This window comes from Notamacropus eugenii, chromosome 6, assembly GCF_028372415.1.
Source record: "Notamacropus eugenii isolate mMacEug1 chromosome 6, mMacEug1.pri_v2, whole genome shotgun sequence".
In the NCBI taxonomy this organism is placed as follows: Eukaryota; Metazoa; Chordata; class Mammalia; order Diprotodontia; family Macropodidae; genus Notamacropus; species Notamacropus eugenii.
In genome coordinates this window covers 153,289,387-153,312,792 of record NC_092877.1, presented here as the reverse complement: position 1 = coordinate 153,312,792, position 23,406 = coordinate 153,289,387, and the positions used below count along the sequence as shown (strand labels likewise).

Below are 23,406 nucleotides of genomic sequence, written 5' to 3'. Positions count from 1 at the left end.
GCTTTCAAAAGCAGAATTAGCCAAATGGAAAAGGAGATTCAAAAGCTCACTGAAGAAAATAGTTCTTTCAAAACTAGAATGGCACAGATGGAGGCTAAGGACTTTGCGAGAAAGCATGATATCACAGAACAAAGAGAGAGGAATGGAAAAATGGAAGATAATGTGAAATATCTCATTGGAAAAACAACTGACCTGGAAAATAGATTCAGGAGAGACAATTTAAAAATTTTGGGACTACCTGAAAGCCATGATCAAAAGAAGAGCCTAGACATCATCTTTCATGAAATTATCAAGTAAAACTGCCCTGAGATTCTAGAACCAGAGGGCAAAATAAATATTCAAGGAATCCGCAGAACACCGCATGAAAGAGATCCAAAAAGAGAAACTCCTAGGAACATTGTGGCCAAATTCCAGAGTTCCCAGGTCAAGGAGAAAATATTGCAAGCAGCTAGAAAGAAACAATTCAAGTATTGTGGAAATACAATCAGGATAACACAAGATCTAGCAGCTTCTACATTAAGGGATCAAAGGGCATGGAATAGGATATTCCAGAAGTCAAAGGAACTAGGACTAAAACCAAGAATCACCTACCCAGCAAAACTGAGTATAATACTTCAGGGGAAAAAATGGTCTTTCAATGAAATAGAGGATTTTCAAGCATTCTTGATGAAAAGACCAGAGCTGAAAAGAAAATTTGACTTTCAAACACAAGAATGAAGAGAACCATGAAAAGGTGAACAGCAAAGAGAAGTCATAAGGGACTTACTAAAGTTGAACTGTTTACATTCCTACATGGAAAGACAATATTTGTAACTCTTGAAACATTTCAGTATCTGGGTACTGGGTGGGAGTACACACACACACATGCACACACGCACACATACATAGAGGCAGAGTGCACAGAGTGAATTGAAGAGGATGGGATCATATCTTAAAAAAAAATGAAATCAAGCAGTGAGAGAGAAATATATTGGGAGGAGAAAGGGAGAAATTGAATGGGGCAAATTATGTCTCATAAAAGAGGCAAGCAAAAGACTTTTTTGTGGAGGGATAAAGAGGGGAGGTGAGAGAAAAACATGAAGTCTACTCTCATCACATTCCACTAAAGGAAAGAATAAAATGCACACTCATTTTGGTAGGAAAACCTATCTCACAATACAGGAAAGTGGGGGACAAGGGGACAAACAGGGTGGGGGGGATGACAGAAGGGAGGGCATGGGGAGGAGAATGCAATTCAAGGTCAACACTCATGGGGAGGGATAGGATCAAAAGAGAATAGAAGTAATGGGGGTCGGGATAGGACGGAGGGAAATATAGTTAGTCCTATACAACACAACTAGTATGGAAATCATTTGCAAAACTACACAGATTTGGCCCATATTGAATTGCTTGTCTTCCAAAGGGAACGGGTGGAGAGGGAGGGAGGTAAAGAAGTTGGAGCTCAAAGTGTTAGGATCAACTGTAATGTTCTTACCACTAGGAAATAAGAAATCCAGGTAAAGGGGTATAGAAAGCTATCTGGCCCTACAGGACAAAAGAGAAGATGGAGACAAGGGCAGAGAGGGATGATAGAAGAGAGAGCAGATTGGTCACAGGGGCAATTAGAATGCTTGGTGTTTGGGGGGGGGAGGGGATAAAAGGGGAGAAAATTTGTAACCCAAAATTTTGTGAAAATGAATGTTAAAAGTTAAATAAAAAAAATAAAATAATAATAATAGCTAGCATTCCTATAGAGCTTGAAGGTTTGAAAAGCACTTTTGAAACATTATTTTATCCTCACAGCTCTGGCAGGTAGATTCCCTACTTTCCCAAGGAGGAAACTGAGGAAGACAGAAGCTAAGTGACTTGCAAAAGGTCACCCTTGAGCTCAGGTCTTCCTGACTTCCTGACTACAGATCTATAGCTAGTGTTGACTTCAGTGGCTATCTAATGCATCCCAGACATGAAAAGGAATCCTCACTATAACATACTCAGCAAGAGGTGAGCCAGCATCTCCTTTAAGACCTCCAAAGAGGGAGAATCCATACCTCTGAAAGCAACCCAATCCACTCTTGGATAGCTCTAATTCTTACAATGTTCTTCCTAATATCAAGCCCCTTTGCAACTCATGGCTATCTAATTGAAGCCCCTAATTTTTACAGATAAGGAAAATGAAGTCCAAAAAAATTAATTGACATGTACAAAATCATACAGGTAGTAAGTAGGAGATTAGGATCCAAAGTAGGGATCGGTGTCTCCAAATTCTTTCCACTGCCCTATAGTGATCATTAGATTTCAGAAGCTCATTCAATTAGGAGGGAAAAGACCATTTGGTAAGAGGAGAGAAGAATGATATTTTACATAGGTGAAAAAAGCAGAGGCAGAATTGGGAATTATCAAGTGGGAATGCCATTTGATTTAGGCAAAATAGAGTCATGGATAGAGGGATGGCCTGTCTAAGTCCTACCACATATATTATATACCTGTATGACCATGGATTTAGCAACAACAACTCTCTATGACTAAAGGTTAGGGATAATCTGCACTAGTAAAGGGAGTTTCCTGTAGGGAGTTCTCTTACACAAGTGATTTCACCAGGATGAACTAGAAGGGGAAAAATAAGAGAGTACTTACTGAGGAATAGGAGGAGCTGAGTGGTGGAGTAGGTAGCCTGATATCTGATCATTTTTAAAAGATGACTTTTAATGTTTCTTTTTAATGAAATAATTAGGTGGCTACTATGTACCACATGTCAGGGATTACAAAAATGAAATAATTCAGGTATAGTCAAACATACTGACAATTCCTGCTTCCAGGGAAACAAAAGCTGGTGAAATTTTAGAATTTGGGGATTCTGAACTTTGCACTGGGCTTGGTCATTCGAGTGTTTCCAGTAAGTTTGGTATCAATGTGGTGAGCCCAAGGAATTAGAGTGGGGAGGAAGGTGGAGAAGAGACAGTAAGGTACCTAAAGAGAAGTGACCTAGCTCAGGTGGGAGACAGTACAGGTCAAAATCCTCATACTTATCAGAGTGGGATCAAACCAGTGAGTGTCCCCTACACCTCCATCCTGGGCAAGTTAGGAAGATCTAGTCTTAAAAACAAAAACAAAACCAATTGTTGCCCTCAAAATTCTTAGAATCTAGTGAGGAAAATATCAAATACAAGTATAATACAAAATAGAGTAAATGTGTAGTATACTCTGGGAGGCCCTACTTATTTATGGTTCAAAGCTAATAGATATCAATAAATATATGAACTAATTCCATTTTGAAAATAGTATTAAATATTATGAGTTGAGTTACTATCTTAAACCTGTATAAGTCAGCATAGATCCACAAAGTTGTATCCTCATAATAGTCATCACATGGATCATTGCAGATTATATAAAGCAACAGTAGAACCTATGAAACACGTTATTGCAAGCAGGAAAAGTTTGGCACCTACAAAATACTCAGCAAGACGCAACGTGGTGACTAGAATTACACATCAGAAAAATACCTATTTTTCACAAACAAATAGATGACAAATCACTCCAGGCATAACTGTCTCTCAAGGTTCTGTCTTTGACCCTATTCTCCTTTTTAATGAATGCTCATTCCTTTGGTTATCTAATTTACTCTCATGGTTCTAGTGAATACCATTATGCAGTTGACTCCCGAATCTCAATGTCCAACTCCAGTCTCTGCCTAGAGTTCCATCCCCATATTTCTAGCTGCCTTCTGGATGTGTGTTCGTCCTTTGTTGCCGAAGAAGATCATACCATCAGAGAAATGATGATATGACTTGCACTTGACTTTGTTTTGAGTGAGGGAGGGCTGTGCAGGTCACCAGCCTCGCTTCTCCTCCAGAGCCATCTGAATCCAGTGACCAGATATTCATCAGGATGACTGAAGATGACCCAGGATGAGGCAATTGGGCAATTGCCCAATGTCACACAGCTAGTGAGTGTCAAGTGTTTGAGGGGAGATTTGAACTCAGGTCTTCCTCACTCCTGCACTGGTGTGCTATCCACTGCACCACTTAGCTGTCCCTGACTTCTGGATATCTTCATGTGGATGACTCACTGCCACAATAGGCTCAACGTGTTTAAAATTGAATTTGTCATCTTCCCCTAAAACCTGCCTCTCCCTATAATTTTTCTATTTCTATTAATGATAACACCATCTTCCCCAGTCACCCAGACTCATAATTTTAAAGTCACCCCTTCCCTACCATTACAAATCAAATCACTTGCCAAGTCCACTTGATTCTATCTCATCATCTCTCATTTTGTTATCCTCAACTGCTCCTGCAAATGAGGCCATTTTATCTTTTTCACCTATGGTGCTACAATAGGCTCTGGTCTCTCTGTTTTCTGAATCTGTCCTTCACAGCATTGATCAAACAATCTACCTAATGCACTGCCATGATCATATCATTCTGTTCACAAGTCTTCAGTGGCTCTCTATTGCCTATTGATTAAAGTATAACCTTTCCATCTGGGCATTCAAGACCCCCTGCTTTGCTCCATTCTACCTCCCTAACCTGTCTTCACAGTCTTTTGGTTTAAACCAAAAAGGACTACTTTCAATGTATCCTTTTCATCCCAGCATCTTCCATCACTGTTCCTTTGCTCAAGCTCCTACCCTGTTCTCTGTCGGTTGAAGTCCATGCCTTCAGGGCCCAACTTAGGTGTCACCTATTCCATGAAGTCTTACCTGCAACTTCCCTCTACTGGGTAAAAATTATCTTTCCCTTCTGACAGTTTCCGTCACTCCTTGCCTGGACCTTTCCTTTCCCCTTTCCTCTTCCTTGCATCATAATTATTTATGTGTCTTTCCCCCATTTGATGTTAAGGTTCTTGAAAAGGAGTGCCTGTGTTGTAAATATCCTTGTTGCTACAGGATCTACTACATGCCTTCCACAAAATTAACTGGCACTTAATGGATGTTTATTGAATGAATGAAAGATCCCATGTCACCCCTACAGCAGAGGTGAATGAAAGATCCCATGTCACCCTTACAGCAGAGATGAATGAAAGATCCCATGCCACCCTTACAGCAGAGATGAATGAAACATCCCATGTCACCCTTACAGCAGAGATGAATGAAACATCCCACGTCACCCTTATAGCAGAGGTATTCACCTTATTTTACAACCACTTTTGAATTCAATATTTACTGTTGGCCCTAGAATTAAAATAAGCAAAAATTGACTTCACCATTGACAGCTTTTGATTTAGGACACAGGGCTAAGGTCTTATGTTAAAAAAATTTGATTTTTGTTTGTTTGATTGTTTTGAAACCTAACACACCTTACTAGAAATGTGAACCAGTACCAAGAGAGACTTTTCTCTCTGATGTTTTCCTGTTCATATTTAGACAACTGTAAAATACGACCTATCTACTTCACCTATGCCTAAATAGATTCTATGTTTCTCATATACTTTAAAAAATGAGAGTTGTATTTAAGATTTTCTATATTTATTTCAAACCAGAGATCAACAAGAGGGTATAGTCTATATTACTCTTCCCCCCTTCATTGAGTTGGGAAATGTTGGTAATGGTACTTTGGCTAGATTTTTCTGGTACACATAAGGTGGGAGAAATGAATATTTCTCCATTTAATAACTAATTACTGTATTAGGACACAGGTTTCCTCCCTTTTCTACTTCCTCATCCAGAAACCAAACCACTCTGGGAAATCATTTTTAGAGATTTAGCCCTGACAAGATCTAATCAGAGAGTAAAAGAAATTCTAAGTTTGGGGTAATGAGTGTAGTTCATTGTGTTTATCCTTACTGGGAAAAGGTTGATTCTCCCTATTATCAAGATAAGTGATAGGGAAATTGATGACTCTTGGACCAAGAATTGAGTGACCTAAGTCACTACCCTAAGAAAACCCACTTCCCATTGTGGTTACCAATCTGAGCTGATTAGGTACCCCTGGGGTGCCTATCTTCAAAGGACATAAAAACTGTGAGTCCCCCACCATTAGGGGTTTCTCTCTAAGACAGACAGCCAGATGATCATCCTTTTATTAATAATGCACTGGTCTTATTAATAAAATGATTAGATTACACAGAAACTGTCTCAAACTTTTTTATTCGTCGTGGAGGAGTTTCCATGTCTTTCAGTTCAATTCATATAAATTTTTAAAAGTCTTTATTAAGCCCTTATTAAGTGTTAGACATTGTACTTGGTCTTGGGGATACTGAACTGAAACAATCTGTCCTCAAGAAGCTTACATTCTACATATATAAGTAAATACAAAATAAATACAAAGGATACAAAGTAAATATATAAAATATGTAAGCATATATAAATATGTATACATATAAGGGTGTACTGATAAATATTTAACAACCAGCTTTCTAAAAGATGTATTCATGATGCAGTTTAATCTGTATTATTAGATTTTCTCCATCATTTTCTCAAGTGTAAACAATCAACAAAACAAGTCAAGCCCTAATTTGTTCTTGTTGCTATGCAATCATTTTTCAGTCCTGTCTGACTCTTCTTGACTGCCTCTAGAGTTTTCCTGGCAAAGATACTGGAGTGCTTTCTCATTTCTTTCTCCAGCTCATTTTCCAGATGAGGAAACTGAAGCAAACAGGGTGAAGTGACTTGCCCAGGGTTACACAGCTAGTAAGTGTCTGAGGCCAGATTTGAACTCAGGAAGTTAAGCCTTCCTGACTCCAAGCCCAGCACTCTATCCACCGTGTCACCAAGGTACCCCTTGTTTGTAGCAAATTTGGCTATCTTTTGCCTCAGTTCTTATTTAACCTCTAACTAACGAATGGTGCCATCTCAGACAAATTGGGACCTTGGACAGATCTTAGTTTAAAAGACCTGGGTCTCCCACCTCATAGAGGGCCAGCACCGATTATCCTGACCTATGTCTTGGCATTGGCCTTTAATGACTCTGGAGGAGAGAATGAGGTTGACAGCATGGCACAGCTTTGCCTCACTGCCATTCACTTCACTGGCAAGTGAAGATATCACCCCCCCATTGGTCCTCTTCCAGAATGAAGGGTGAACAAGGGCAATGGCATTTGCCAGTTTTTGAGTTGTAAACACAATGAAAATTTATCTGCGCGCTGTCTCTCTCTCTTCTCTTTCTCTGTCTCTCTCCTCTCTCTCTATATATATCATACATGTATACACGTATAAATACATATATATACATATATTTAGATATAGAAACCTACTAGAGAGAGAGAGAGAGAGAGAGAGAGAGAGAGAGAGAGAGAGAGAGAGAGAGAGAGAGGAAAGTCCAAATTAGAGGAATCATAAAAGACTTCGTGAGCTGAATCCTGAATGGTGGGAGCCAGGGATTTCAAGGTGGCAGGGAGGTGAGAGTACATTCCAAGTGTGAGGGAAAAGCTCTGCAAAGACATACATTTCATGTACAGGGAGGCCAATTTGGCCAAAATGTAGAGTGATTAGGGGGTCATGATGGGCCTTCACTGTTGAATTCAGTGCACTTGCACTATACCTTAGGGAAAGGAAGGAGTCACTGAAGCTTCTCTGTTAAGAGACTGACATGTCAGACTTGTCCTTTAAGAATTATAATTTGGGAGCTAGGTGGGTGGTAGATATTTTAGAGAGGGGAAGGATTGGAGGACGAGTGAACAGTGAAGGGGCTATGGCAGTAGCCCAGCAAGAGGGGAGAACATCATTGTGTGATAATGAGGCAAACAGATTGAAAAAAATTGTCATTAAAAGTGATACTTATGAGAATTGCAAGGCTAATGATAGGGATGATTCCTTTCACAAATGCTGTTACATTAAGCAGAAATCCATCAATTCATTAAACACCTACTATGTGCAAAGAGCTTACATTTTAAGAAGATAGATAATACCAGCATACAAGTAACCATAATATTAGATAGGCAACACATGATTGAGATAGTGTACTAGAGGAGATCAACTGGAGAGAAAGTCTTGCTAAGACTCAGTTTTATGACTACTGTGAGGGAATCAAATTTTGTTTTGACATAATTATGGACATCTGTGAAATGTGTTTCTTACATGACTCAATAGTCTACGTAGCTATTTACATAATCTCCCATTACAAGTTAGCATTAGGCATTCAAAATATATCATTAACATTGTATATGCAGTAAAACAAAGTAAAATTATACAAAGACCGACAACAATGTATTTCCAGCAAAAGGTTTAAAACTATGAAGCAGTCAGACATTGATCCTAAAATTTAGATTTTCAAAATGGTAAATACATTTTACCTGAACCTTGAAAGAATCTATGGGCAGGGGCCCACGACTTTAGTCTATGTTAGTGATAAACCAGGCTTCAGAGATGACCCAGTCAGCTGCACCTGGTTTGTTTGTTTGTTTGCTTTGTTGTGGTGGTGGTTTTTGTTTTGGAACTTGAAGGCTTTCTACAAAAAAAGGTAGCTTGGCTAATGATGCTTTATCGGGGAAGGTTTTAACCTACATGAGAGAGGCCAAAAATCTAACATGGTATTCAAGGACATAGAGGTTGAGGTGGGGTGAATGGGGACAAAGGAAGATGGGGCAAGAATACATCCAAATTAGTTACAGGAGAGACAAAGAGACCAAGGAAACTCCACGGGGGTAGGATATATCTGTAGTTTGGTCAACAGAGAGGAGTCTGAGCCTCAGATGATATCATCTCAGATTTTTTCCCCCTGAAAAAGATCTGGAGTTTTAGTGGACTTTGAGCTCAATAGTATTATGTAGTGCGTAGTGTGATGTGGCAGCCACAAAAGCCAGTGTTAAACTTGGGCTGATGAAGGGCAGAGCTTCCAGGAATGTGGAGGTGATAGTCCCATTTTACTCCACTCCACCAGACCTCCTCTTGACTATCATGTTCAGTTCAGGACACCACAGCAGAGATAAAATAAAGAGTGTCCATAGAACCAGGATGTGTCATATGAGGATGAAATAAATGAACTGGACATGTTTAATCCAGAGAAAAGAACTCATGGAAGACATGCTAGTTGTGTTCAGGTATTTGAAAACCATCATGTGGAGGAAGAATTAGCCTTGTTCCTATTTTGTTTGGACCCAAAGGGCAGAACCAGAATCTACAGGTGAGAGGTGCAAAGTGGTCAGTTTTAGGCTTGATGACAGAAAATTTCCCAACACTGGGAGTTGTCTAAAAGTGGAATAGCTTGCCTCTAGAGGTGCTGATTTCCCCCTCCTATCAAGCAGAGTCAGGACAATAAATTTGGCATTATTTAAAGTGAGGATATTTTTCTCACCTGGGCTGGACAAAATAGTCCCTAAGGTACCTTCCAAATCTCAAATATCATGATTCTGTGATCTTCAGTTTATAATAGCAGGAAGAAGGAAATCAGTGGTATTATAAGAAGCAGTCCTGACCCAGCATCCAGGTTATACCATCCTAGTTTTCTGCTGGTACACTTAGGTCAGTCATCCCACACAACAAAACTATTCTGCATTGAGGCCAGTGGTTTTGTAGGGAGAAGTAAAGTCACTAGTAGGGATGTCTGATTCATTTTCCTTATTTAATGTCAGGCAGGAAAGTCACAGTTATTGAGATGATAATTCACCTGAAAGATTCCAAATGGTGAGGGTGGAGGGGGAGGGATGACTAGAAATGAGACAGGGTAGAGGCACCAGGCAGGAGGAAGAGACTTGTCTCCAGCAGTGAAGAACTATGGAGAGATAGCATAGGCTCTGAAAACTAGCCTTTTTGGATCCACTGCAACATCAGTCATAAAGCTGCCAAATACAAATCCTAAAATTTAATGTATTCACTGGAATCTTGAAAGAATTCATAGGCACAGGCCCAGGGACTCCAATTTGTTGCTATGTATCTATGCATATACTGAGACTGTTCAAATGTCACGGAATTCATTTCAAGGGAAATATTCCTCCTCTGCAAAATGAATGGCAAGATAAGATTATCTCTATGGATACTTCCCATTCTAAAGCTCTATCTGATGCAGACTGAATTGTAGCTAGCATCCACTTGTACAGTGGGGGAGTCAGAGTGGCAAGTTAATATGACCTTGCTTTGCTTAATTCAGTTTTAAGTGGTTTTTTTGGTTTTGCTCTTTTTTTTTTTTTTTGCTAAGAAATAGTATCATGGCATAGGAAAAGCCCTGTATTTGCTATCAGAAAATCTAAAATCAAATCCTTGCCCTACTGTTTAGTAGTATAATCTTAGAGGAGTCAAGTGACTCTCTAGGTCTTCATTACTCGCTTGTGAAATGAAAGAAGGGGAAAGTTTTAGTGTAGATGACCTCTGAATCTAAATCTGCGATCTGGATATCCAGTTCAAATAGCTTTAAGTAAATCAATTCTACTTGTGGGAGCACAGATGGAGGCTACCACTCATCCCACATATCCTAGTGGAGACAAAGGCTAAATGTACAAAATAATATGGTCAAGAAATTTCCAATCCACCAAAAGCAGAAGGGAATTCTTTGTTCAGAGCATTCATTCATTCGAAGTATTAATGAGCTCCCTCTGTTGCTGCTTCTGATAAGATATTCTCCAATGTATTATTTTATATTTGAAACAATCGAATAAATTTCTGAAGACCAAATCCAATATAGTAGCTGCAAGGCTCCATAATGAGTCACTGTCCTATTTCTTTCTCTTCTTTCTTTTTCTCTTTCAAGAACTACTTTCACTTACCCCCAATAATATAAATAAGTATTTACCATCTGCCTATTGTGCATACAACCTTTAGATTGCAGGTTCCTTGAAGGCAGGGGCAAATTTTCCTTTTATTGATCTTCCAGTCTGGTTCTTGATATATATTTGCTGAATGGATAATATGGAAATATGTTTTGTGTAATCTCAAATGTATAACAGGTGTCATATTTCTTGCTTTTTCAATGGGGTGGAGAGAAACTGGAGAGAGGAGAAGATTTCGAACTCAAATTGTTTAAAAAATGAAGGCTAAGAACAAACAAATAAATCAATGAACTGACTAATTAATCAATCAAAGGGGAAAATGCACCAAGGACACAAAAGGGGATAAAGTAGTCGGTGTCCTTAAGGAACCAAAATTGAACTGGAATGATATAGTATCATTATAAAAAAAGATATAATACAAGATAATAAGACCATAAGTTTCACTGCAAACTAAAAATTTCCCCTGCCACTCTAATTTCTTTCTTCCTCTTTTTTTCTCCTTTTATGCTTTCACTTCTCCTTTCTCTCTGACTTCTTTCCTGGTGATCAAGTTTAAGTTTTAGATCCACAACTTATAAAGAATCAATTAATCAATCAACACATATTTATTAAGAACCCACTAGATGAAAACATAGTAGTTGGTACAAGGGATACAAGTGTAATGAATGAAATAGAGAGGTTCCAGAATAATACAAATGATTAAGATATAGAAAAATATTTTTCTATAGAAAATATAGAAAAAATATAGGACTATATCAAAAGAAGTCTGAAGGGCCTCATTATTATGGTTGGAGACAGGCAGCTATTTATTTTCAATGAAAGTATCACAAAGAAGGGTGGGCTTGAAATTTTTTTTAAATTCAGAAAGCATTTTCCAATCATAAAGCTTGAGACAGTGGACCGGAGAGGTTTAACCATTTTTATGTGATGGATCCTTTTGCTAGTCTGGGGAAATCTAAAAGCTTCTTCTCAGAATAATAATTTTGAATGCATGAAACAGATAGTACTTCAAAGAAAACCAATAACATTGAAGCATAGCCATTTTTTAAAAATACAAGTTCATGGGCCCTAGGTTAAGAATTCTTGCTTAGAGGACATTATTAGCAGGGGCAGTATTATCAGAGGAAGTCAGGGAATCAACTTCTCTGAAAATTACAAAACATCCGTATTATATTTTGCTAAGTGACCATTAACTCATTTGTACACTATGGCATAAAATGATGGTGAATGCTATCTTAGTTTGGTGACTGCCCATGAATGAAACTCAACAGTCACAACTGACTGTCAAAGTCACTCTTTCATTCTGTTCACTACTAAATCCTTTTCTAACCACCTAGCGCAAATAAATCAGTATACCTTCTGGTCTTTGGGGCCCTAAACCTCGCTGTAGATCCTTTCCCTCCATTGACTTCAGAAGCTCATTCCCCAGCAAAGTTCCTTTCCTGTGAACATTAGGTAGGGAGGGAGCTGTAGAGATTTCAGACGCCCCTCACCCGTTTATCCCTCAGGAGATACCAAAAGCAAAATAGTCTCTCAATCATTTGCAGAATAGGTGAGTACTTTTGTTGGTCATTTTGACAAAGGTCATCTTGAACTTCCATGAAAAATTATATTACAAAATAAAAAAAGTTCAGAGAAGATGCTATACAGACTTCTAATTCTCTTACATTTTTATTTCAAAACACAGAGTAAAACTACCGTAAATTTGACAGTTCATAAAAAAATCACTGTTCTTAGCCACCTCATATGGAAACAATGGGGTGCCTTCTTAATTACTTCCTTTAATATGTTGGGCTTGGTTTCAGTATTCTTTAGACATCAGATTTCAGGAGAACTTCCTTTTAGCTTTGGCTAAATACCTGTTACTTGGCTAAATACTTAAATCAGAACATTTTAACAAATTTATTTATCAGGAAAAGTAAGTCCTCTAGTTTATGATGAAGCAAAGGATAAAATCATATGTAACTACAGAAGAAAATGTTAAATGAAAATATAGAGATGGGGAAAGGAAAGAAATTGTATTTGGTATCTGGCAAGATATATAACATGTTTCAGACTGAACATATGCATATGTGAAAAGAAGTTCTCTCACTAGTGAATGAAGACAGTGATCAACACCATATGGGTTTTGTTGAAAGGCACCTAAAACATACGTGATTTCTTTCACTGAGTTAAGAAATAGCAAGATGGCCCGAAAGGAAGAAGGCCCTATTTTTGCCCCTGTTTTGTCAGAGAAGCAAAAATTCCTTTCAACTAACATTTATAAAGTGCCAGTGATATGCAGATCTTTGTGCTGAGGACTGGGGATACAGATATGAACAAAGACAGTCCTTAACCTCAAGGAGCTTATAGTCGTGAGGGCAGCTACAACACCAATAAGCATCATATAAAGTATAGTAGGAAGAGGGAAAAGAAGAGCTCCTGATAAGTATTCTAAATCATTTTTGAGGTGAGGAGAGACTACTTCTATTTGGGAGCTTCGGGGAAGAACTGGTAAAGGAGGTGACACCTGAATCTTGAAGGATTTCAATACACAACAAGGTAAATATGTTCTAGGCATGGGAGACATTCCAGATGAGTGAATGGAGCGAGAAAGGGAAGAATGAGAACAGCCAGCAGCTAGTAGTTGAGTTTGACTGAGATGTAGTAGAGTGCAAAAGGGAGTAATCCAATTATTTTCATTCTATTTGAGCTTTCATGAAGTACCTAGCATGTTTAGGCACTGTGCTGAGAGATATATGAAGCCTTTTTTAATTTCCCAGTTATCAGGGCTCTTAAAATCACATAATATCTATTTTGTATCTCCAGTCATCCTGATGAGTATCTGGTCACTGGACCCAGATGGCTCAGGAGGAGGAAGTGAGGATGGTGACCTGGCACAGCCCTCCCTCACTCAAATGAAAGTCAACTTCAAGGCACATCATCTCCCTGATGTCATGGTCTTCTTTGAGAATGAAGGACAAACACAATAATATGTTGTAAACTTTGGCAGAAAACATGTACTTTGAGGGCAGGAGCTATTTTGTTTTTGCCGATGTATATTCCTAGGGCCTAGCACAGTGTTTTGACTCTGTGGAAGAAACTCAGAGTGATGCAGTGGAATGAAGTGAATGGTTTGGTGCCAGAAGACCTGGGTTTGAATCGTGGCTTTGCCACCTATGTGATCTGAGCAATTCCTGTGTCCTCATCAAGTCTCTGTTTTCCCATCTGTAAAATAAGACAGCCTGGATTAGATGGCCTTTAAGGTCCCTTCTGGTTCTAGAACTTTGACCTAACAGGTGCTTAATAAATGTTCACTGAATTACTATATGCACAGACATGGCCATTTTGTAGACTGAATATCTCACACGTATGTAGCACCACTTTTCAAAGGAATATGGATGCTGCTCATCATCCACTTCTGGTGTCCACACTGAGAACAATTGTAGGTAGAAGACTTGTCTTTGAGTCAGGAGAATTTCATTTCAAGTCCTGCTTCTAATACTTACTGACTATGATCCTTAGCAAGTCACTTAAATGTTCAGTTCTCCAGGCAATTTTCTAAGATTATAAATTGCAGAACAATTGCTTTTTTCATTAGAAGAGGATATTTTCTCATGAGGAGTCTCATACATCAATAAAATAACAAGCCCAAACAAAAATAAATAAATAAATAAGCAAAAAAAAAATCATGTTAAAGTCTGTGCTTGATCATGGGGAAGAAGCTAGACCTGTAATTTCACTGTTGGGGGGAATTCTTGAATGAGGAATCTCCTTCTGCCAATTCAGATCTAGCACCTTCTCTGAAACTCAGGTTGTTACAGGATTGCCTGGAACAGCAGGAGATTAAGTAGTTTGCCAAGACTCCCATAGACAATATCAAAGGCAGGGCTTGAATCTGGATCTTCCTGGTTCCAAGGACAAGTTGGCATCTACTGCCTCCTGCTAGAGGATGAGTATCTATCAATGAAGGAGTTCAAAGTTATACATTACGGACATGCTGGTGACATCATAAATTCAGATCAAAGCGAAATCTTGTAAGAACCTTGGGCTAGATGTCAGGAGAAGTTGTACTGTGTGCAGACTTAAAGCTGTAGCTATGTGTTGGTGAGCTGATAACATGTGGGAGTTGATAAATTGTTGAACTGAGTCAGGAGAGACCTGAGGTTCAATCCTTTTCATGACACTTATCTGCTGGACATCACCAGGAGCAATTCATCTCACATCTTGGAACCTCCATGTCCTCATTAGTAGAGTCACTCTAATAATAATAATACCTACTTCACAAGGTTGTCATGAGGTTCAAATGTGCATAAAAGCACTTAGTACACCCTTCTACAAATGTCAGCAATTATCATCAATGGCGCTAGGATGACTTCTCCCAAATTTAGCAGAGTACATCTTTGAGGAGTGCAGGGCTCGAGAGAACTTGTCTGAGAGTTTATATGACTTTCGTTCCTTTATGGTTCCTATTTCTGAAAATCAAAAGTAGTGGATATAGTGCCTAGAGTCAGGGAAATTCATTTTGTGAGTTCAAGTATGGCCTCAAACACCTGCTAACTGTGTGACCCTGGGCAAGTCACTTAACTATGTTTGCCTCAATTCCCTCAACTGTAAAATGAGCTGAAGAAGGAAATTAAAAAAAAACACTCCTGTATCTTTGCCAAGAAAACCCCAAATGGGATCATTTAAAAATTATCTTTTATTGAAATTGCAGAATACTTTATTTATTTTATTGGAAAATTGGTAGAGAAATCAACCTTTAAAAATACGCGCATGTTAAAACCAAATAAGTCAGTCAAACCAGGTATACACCAGGGAACTTTGCTTTTTCTATTTGTTTGTAAGAATTTGAATGCCATACACACACACACACACACACACACACACACACACCCACACACACATACACAGATATACATATATATTTCTACAACATCAGGTTAATCCTCCTGAAGTAATTCAATGAATACTTCCAGAACAGAGTTAGGAACTAGAGGAAGAATGTCATTATTTCCATTCTATAGAGGCAACACCATAAGTAATAAGTATGACCTTCAAACAGAAGATGAGTTGAAGTATGATTCTATTGATAACATTTGGTGGTCATGTGGTATCCGAGTAGCCCAGATTAGGTATATCTGTTCTAGTTCAATAAGCTTTTCAATATGCAGTTGCTTAAAATATTGCTTTCAATACAAGTTTTTTCCTCTCCTTTGACTCAGTAAATGTTCTCTCTTAAAGTGATTGTAATTGTAGTATCACAAGAGAAGTTTAAATGTTTTAAAACTCTTCTAACATTGAAGCCAATGTCACAGGTTTGATTTCCTAGGCTTTCCCAAGGCTAGATAACTGTCTTTTTACTGGCAAGATAAACATGTGTGTGAGTGCACGTATATATGTATGCACATATGTATGCATATATACATACACATGGGTGTGCATATATATACCTACAAAAAGCATGTGCTTTATGTGTTTTGTACATGTAGGACAGCACAGACTTTAACCAACAACATCATATATACAGCCATCTACTGGGTCAGTAATACATATTGTACCTGTTGACTGCACTTGTGAATACACAGTTGAACATATTTATTTGGTGAAAAAGATTACATTCTTTTAAGGAAAATGGATATTACTCAAACAGAAATTCTAGACATTTATAGAAACAGAAATTTAAGTTACTAAAGTATTCTTCTACCTTCCAACCTGTCCTGTTTCTGACTTATTTTTGCAGAACTTCCAATTTACTAATCAGAAACACCATCACTGGAGAAATAGACATAGTTAATCTATATCTTGGAATACACTTCAAGGATATATAATTTTATTAGTACGTGTTCTCCTTCTGCTACAATGCACACCATTGGATCATAGATACAGAGTTAAAGGGACCTCAGGTACCATCTAGTCCAGGTCCCCTATTTTACAGATAAGGAAAGGGGGCTCAGCAAAGGTCTATTGCACGTTAGGAAATGTCATAAGTGAGGTTTGAATAAAGTGAAGTTCTTAAACTCCAGAACCCATGCTCTTTCGACAGTACCACACTGCCTCACGGACCCTCTAACTTAGCAGAGAGTCTTTAAGAGCAGTAATGGCCAAAACATTTATCATCTTTTGGCCAACTTGGTGAAGAACCTCTCTGAAATTAGACTTAGACTCAGTGGTCCATCACCAGACCAGTTCTCAAAACTTTCTCAACTTGTTAGGAATAGTCACAGTGCAAATTCTGTTTACAAATACTTCTAGAATACAGATTCAGCTCTAAGCCATGATGAAGTATTGGAGAGGCATCTTGGTGAAGGTCTTGAAATACATTGTAGGGTGACATTTGAAAAAAACATCATATCAAGATGTGAAAATCATCAACGTGATGAGGAAGCACTTTAATGGATTAGAAAAAAATTTAGTTGTCTATGTTTCATTGCAACATTGAAATACATTTTCTAAAAGTTATGTTAATAAAATTCCCAAGTATTATAAAATGTGCACGGTACCTGAGACTACAGTCTTCCAAATGTAACACTCCTTGTTTAAAGTATGCACATGGATTTCTATGAGCTTCACTTTGCCAAAGTGATGTCATTTTAACCCTATGGTAACTTGAAAATCTGCCCTGTCAACTTTGCAAGTCATACCCATGAGAAGTTGGGTGGTAGAGTGAATAAAATCACCTAACCTCTCTCAGCCTTCCCTTTCTCACCTATAAAATAGCTATAATAATAACCTCTACCTTCCAGGGTTGTCATGAGTTTCAGATAAGATAACATAAAAAGCACTATATAAATTCTGACTATTATTGCACAACCTCCATTTTGTTTTCCGTATCCTTAACCCACATTGGTTTCTCCAGTTTCTGAACTGCACTTGGAATCTGAGCATCACAACTTGGCGTATGACCATACTTCATTTGACACTGACTCTAAACTGTGGTTAGATAAGGATTTGAAACCACCTTTTTCAACACTGAAACAACTGCAGCTATTATAGAAAGAGGTGGTTTTCCATAGCAGATAGAGGGCAAGCCTCAGTGTTAGAAAGATCTAGGTTCAGGTCTCCTACCTGCATGACCTTGGGCAAATCACTTAGTTTGTCTGTGTCCCGGGCAACTCTCTAAAACATAAACTATAGCACAGTTGGTGACCTGGGTCAGAAGAGAGAGTTCCTGGCACTGATTTTTAAAAATCAAATTTTTAAAAAAATTATGAACTTGATAAACATCAACAAACACAATCATTTCTATTTATGAGGAACATGAAAAAAGAGAATTATATGCATGAAATGTTGAGTCTCTACCACATACAGCTAGGTTTCAATATCAGATATAATAAATTTCCCATGGTATTACCTATACTGCCCTCCTTATTTGTGTGCCTCTCTAGAGTTTCCTATACTAATGCTATATCCTGAACATTCCAGGAACGGGACTCAGCACATAGAAGGCACTTAATAAATATTTGTTAATTGACAGATGAAATCATGGATCCAGACTAAAAAATATAAACAACTATTTGTAACCTAAAATCATAAATGCAAAACATATGATTATAACACCTACCTTGTGACCAAAGTCTCATCTGCCTGTTCTTTATGAAGAAGGTGTTGGAAATAGTCTTCTATTGCTTGAGCAGTTAGGATTTTTTTTAAGTATGGATAATAGAGGGGATGCCGTGCTACAATGCCTACAACATATACAACATCACATCAGAAGGTAATCAGATACCTCATACCATCTTCAATATTAGTGTGTGGATAATATCTGTTTAGGAATAAGTCATGCATTTTCCATATTTACAGACCAATGAATATTGCCAACCAAGGGCAAATAGTCCAATGAGTATTTTCATGGTCTGATAAGTATTCTTCACACTGGTTTTTTATCTTCTCCTATTTCTATGTTGATTTCAAGGGATAATTGTAAAATTCTAAAAACTATTAATTTAATTAACTTTAATTTTGAAAAGAAATACATTACACCCTGTGCAGTTGGGTGGGAGAGCCACAAGAGTAGTAGGAAGGTAGTATCTTTTGGAGTAGTTTAATGAAGTTTTAAGGTCATTTTCCCACTTCAATAAGAAAAAGATCTTCCATTCACAAATTTGCATCTCAGGCTTTGTGAGAAAAGTGATATGTGTATAATTGGCTAACCCACACTTTTGGTTCCTTTTAGTTTAACAGAATTAACTTGGTTGCAATAATTGATATTGAGTGTAAAGAGAGCTTAGCTAAAGAATTCAGAGTTCATTAGTCAGGCATGGTAAATTCAGCACAACAAACACTGTTAAGTTCCTATTGCGTTCAAAGCTTTGTGCTAGATGTTAGAGATACAAAGACAAAACAGTCCTAACCCTCAATGTGCTTGCTTTTTGTGGGAGATACAGAAGGTAAGCAGATAAATAAATAGAGGGTAATTGGATAAGTAGCTATTATAGCTAAAAGGGGAGGACAGATCCTGAGCTGACTAGTAAGAGAAAAATAAGGATTCTAAGAAGCAGGAGGTGAAGAGGAATTATATTCCAGATATGGGGGAAAGTTATTGTAAATTTATGGCAGTTAGAGATGGAATCTTCAATTCATAGAACAGCTCATAGTCCACTTTGGCTGGGACAAAGAGTTCATGAGGGAAATCATGAAAAATAAATCTATATGAATGTAATGGAATACAGGAAGACTTCAGAGAGGACTGGAAAGACTTATATTATCTGATGATGAGTGAAAGGAGCAGAAAGAACCAGGAGAACTTTGTACACAGCAACAACCACAGTGTGCGAGGATTTTTTCTGGTAGACTTAGAACTTCATTGCAATGCAAGGGCTTAAAAAATTCCCAATGGTATTTTAAGGCAAAATGTCTTCCACATCCAGAGAAAGAAGAAGATAGCTCCTGCCCTCAAGGAATTTGTAATCTAATAGGGAGACAACATACAAACAAATATACACAAAGCAAGCTATATACAGGATAAATTGGAAATAATTAACAGACAGAATGAAGAGGGGTTGGGAAAGGCTTCCCATTAAAAAAAAATGGGATTTTAGTTGAGACTTTAAGGAGGCCAGTCTAATGTCAGTGGATTAAAGAGTGTGTATCAAGAAATAAAGTGGCATTTTGTAAAGAGACAATAGCAGTTTATTGAGTAGGAGAGGTGTGTGTGTTTGTTCTTCATTGCCAAAGAAGACCATGCCATCAGAGAAATAATGATACAACTTGCAATTGACTTTTTGAGTGAGGGAGGACTGTGCAGGTCACCAGCCTCACTTCTCCTTCAGAGTCATCTGAATCCAGTGACCAGATATTCATCAGGATGACTGGAGATGACCCAGCATGAGGCAGTTGGGGTTAAGTGAATTGCCCAAGGTCACACAGCTAGTGAGTGTCAAGTGTCTGAGGTGAGATTTAAACTCAGGTCCTCCTGACTCCTGCTCTATCCACTGCACCACCTAGCTGCCCCATAGGGGAGGTGATATGATAATGGGCCTACATTTTAGAAAAATCATGTTAGTGGCTGAATGAATGATGGATTGAAATGGGGAAAGACTTGAAGCAGGCAGACTTACCACCCGGCTATTGCAGTAATCCACGTCTGAGGTGATGACAGTCTGAATCAGAGTGGTGGCAATGTCAGAGGAGAAAAGGGGACATATTGGAGGGATATTACAAAGGTGAAATCAACAGGACTTGGCAACAGCTTGGATATGGGGAGTGAGAGATAGAGAGGAATCCAAGATGACTGTTGGTTTGGGAGCCTGAAGGACTGGGAGGATAGTGCTGCCCTCTACAGCCATGGGCTAGGTAGGAGGGGAGGAGGGTTTGGGGGAAAGATAATGAGTTTTGTCTTGGACAAACTGTGTTTAAGAAGTCTACTGGACATGCTATTTGAGACATGTGAAAGGTAGTGGGAGATGTGAGATTGTTTATTGATGGATTGACTGGATGACAATTTCAAGAAATGAAAGAGTAAGGTGTTAGGGTCAAGAATAAGGTGTTTGTCTGGAGACCTGCAGATGTTTTTCAGACTCCAAATGAGCCAGAGGGAGATAATGTTCACTAGGGCAAACCCTTGGAGGAGATAAGATTTGATAAGAGCAAGGGTAGAAAAGGAATAGTTACCTTGACAAAGAGAAATGCTACCTCTTCAGAGAATGGAGCAAAGAAGGATAGTGTTTTTAAGCCTTAATGGGCTTTTTTCTCAGTCAAACTGAGATCTGTTGAAGACCAAGGTCCCCCAATGCATCCTGGACTATCTCCAGCTGTATTGATCTATATCTGGCCACTGGACCCAGATGGCTTCCAAGGAGAAAGTGAGGCTGGTTGATGACTCTGCAAAACCCTTCCTCTTAAATCCAATTCACTGCACATCACCTTCCTGATGTCATGTTCCTCTTCCAGAATGAAGGACAAACAGAAACTTATATGAGTAAAAAAGGAGCTACCCACTGGGGACAAAAGTGGAACTGGCCAGTTGGTAACACAACTTCCTTCCTTTCTTCCTTCCTTTGTATGGAAATGATAATGGTGAGCAAATGTGTTGAAGGGCATGAGAGAGGGAGCAACCTGCACTAGAGAGGATGACCATGGATGTGCTACCATGTTTCTGAATGGGCCTGAAAATGCCAGGAGTATGTGTTAAGATCTAGGATAAAGGGGAGTTTAATGTTATGGTGAGCCCCAGAGATCACAGGATGATCTGGACTGTGGAGAGGAGGGGGAGACATAAGTCTAATTGGGGTTGCTAGAATAGGGGAGTGGGGGAGATTTTGCTCTAGCAACTCTGAATCTCTGGAATAAGAAAAGTACGCTGGGTAGCTAAGGATGCAGGAAGCTGGTAGAGGTGCCAGGGAGTTAAGGCTAGCCCTTTGATCTAGTAAATACTTCATGATGAGGTTCCCTTATCCAGCCTGAACTCATGCTTGGCACCAACTAACTCAAAGTGGGGTGAGGAGAAATGAAACATACATACATACATATGTAGCATTCCTCATGGGATCAGGAATCTTCTAATACAAGGAATATCTTAGCACTTATGGATTCCTTGGTGTGTGGATAGGTCTGATAATCATATTTTGATATAACTGATTTCCTTTGTAATCCTATGTATTTTATTTTATACATTTTAAAATGTTATTCTGAGACCATGGATTTCAGCAGACTGCAGAGATTTTTGTCATCAGCCTAAGGCTCATGGTCTCTGATGGAGACGTAAGTGCCCTTTGACACAGGTTCTGTTAAAACGTGGCTTCCGTGCTATTACTGCTTTTTATTAACTAATGCCTAGGCTCTGATAACAAGAAGAGCCACAAATTCTTCTGGTTTTACACAAAGTCAACACTGAGCTTTGTGGAGACTTTCTACTACAGAAAGGCTGTTTTGCAACCCATGTCTAGTGTTTGCTAAAGGTACTCAGAAAATAATCAGAGGGCCCTCAATAGAGTGTTTAACAGGACTGAAGAATGCTCCTAAGAGAGAATAAGGGGGAATACTACAAGAAAAGAAAGAGAACAGATGTGTACAACCATGCCTTTGGTGCTTGAGTAAAGTTTCTTGAATAGATTGGGAGGGAAAGGAATCTCAGAAATCTTATAGGGAGTATACTACCTATTGAAGCAGCCAGTTTTCCATTTTGGGCCATACTTTTAGAATTTCTCCTTGATGATATTAAGTCAGAATCTGCCTCCCTGAAACCTCCAGGGAGAAATATCTGACCAAGATTCTGAATTTTCTTGTGTTTTTTTTTCTACTTTATTATACTTTTAGGGAAAATATACCAAGAAGAGGAAAGAACACAAACTCATAGATAAGAAAGAAATATGGGATCTGAGGGAAATGGAAACTGAAAGACAATTCTCTGCAGAACCACCATTTGAAAATTCATAGAATGAGGAACTTAAAGTACCCAGAAATACAATCAGCTTTTCTGGCTTCAGGGAAAGTCAGGGCATTATTCTTTAACTTTATTGTTTTGAAAGCTACAACATTTTTTTCTTCTTTGGTAAGGTCCCACATCAGAAATAGTTCCATTCCTAGACAGCTTAGTACCCAAATATTACAATGTATAAAAATGTGCATGGATTTTAAAAAACAAAAAGTAAAGAAATACCTATATTTGCAGAGTTGCCTTTATCCCCACTTCTGGTATAGGCCAGATCTTCTAAACGATATGTCAGTGAGCCATGTGGTAGATCTAGGCAAAAAAAAATTAAGAGAAATCTAGCCACTGGTTTTCAGTTAGGATGCCCTCTAGTTCAGCAGCTGCCCAGCCAGAGCTATTCAGCCTGTGACAATCAGTCATTGTTTCTCTGAAGCTTTTCTTAGCACCCCAATAACTTCAGTTTTTATAACATATAGAAATAAACATTTTTCAAAAGTAATGGCATAAATGCATTTTTCTGTCTGTTGAAAAAAAATGTCATAGTATGAAAATTATCTCAGCAATGAAATTAGAGTTGGACACAGCATCATTTAATGGATCTACAACTTCCCACAAAGGTAAAGCCATAATATTATTTTGCCAGGAATAGAAAAATACCTGTAACTGTAATAATTCAATAATGAATGCGAAACAGTTAATTTAACATCCCTCTGTAAGGTTTCAGGGGTGGGGGGAGGCAAATAACTTTCTACATTCATGTTGCCATTTCTGATGAAAAATATCAAGGCCCTGTATTTTGTTTTTTGTAGGAATTTGCTCCAAGGTTCCCAAGACTAACTGGTTGTTAACTTAAACTTTGAGGGTCAAAGAGATTAGGGGACTTGCCCGCAGTCACAGAGCTACCAGGTGACAAATGTGGGCTTTGAACCTCCAAGTCC

General features: G+C 38.4%; 1 protein-coding gene across 4 annotated transcripts in view; it reads right to left on the bottom strand.

Annotated features, from left to right (window-relative positions):
* The window catches only part of LOC140511973 (uncharacterized), a 146,657-nt gene that overhangs the window by 7,475 nt on the left and 115,776 nt on the right, over positions 1–23,406 (bottom strand). For 2 of the 4 annotated variants that reach the window (XM_072621314.1, XM_072621316.1), the window contains 2 exons: positions 22,697–22,780; positions 18,161–18,284 (listed from right to left, as the gene is read on the bottom strand). In XM_072621314.1, the coding sequence (XP_072477415.1) occupies positions 18,161–18,284; positions 22,697–22,780 (208 nt within the window). Of the gene's footprint in view, positions 1–15,316; positions 16,987–18,160; positions 18,285–22,696; positions 22,781–23,406 lie in introns of those variants that run through there. The other 2 variants (XM_072621315.1, XR_011969737.1) reach the window with 2 other exon arrangements.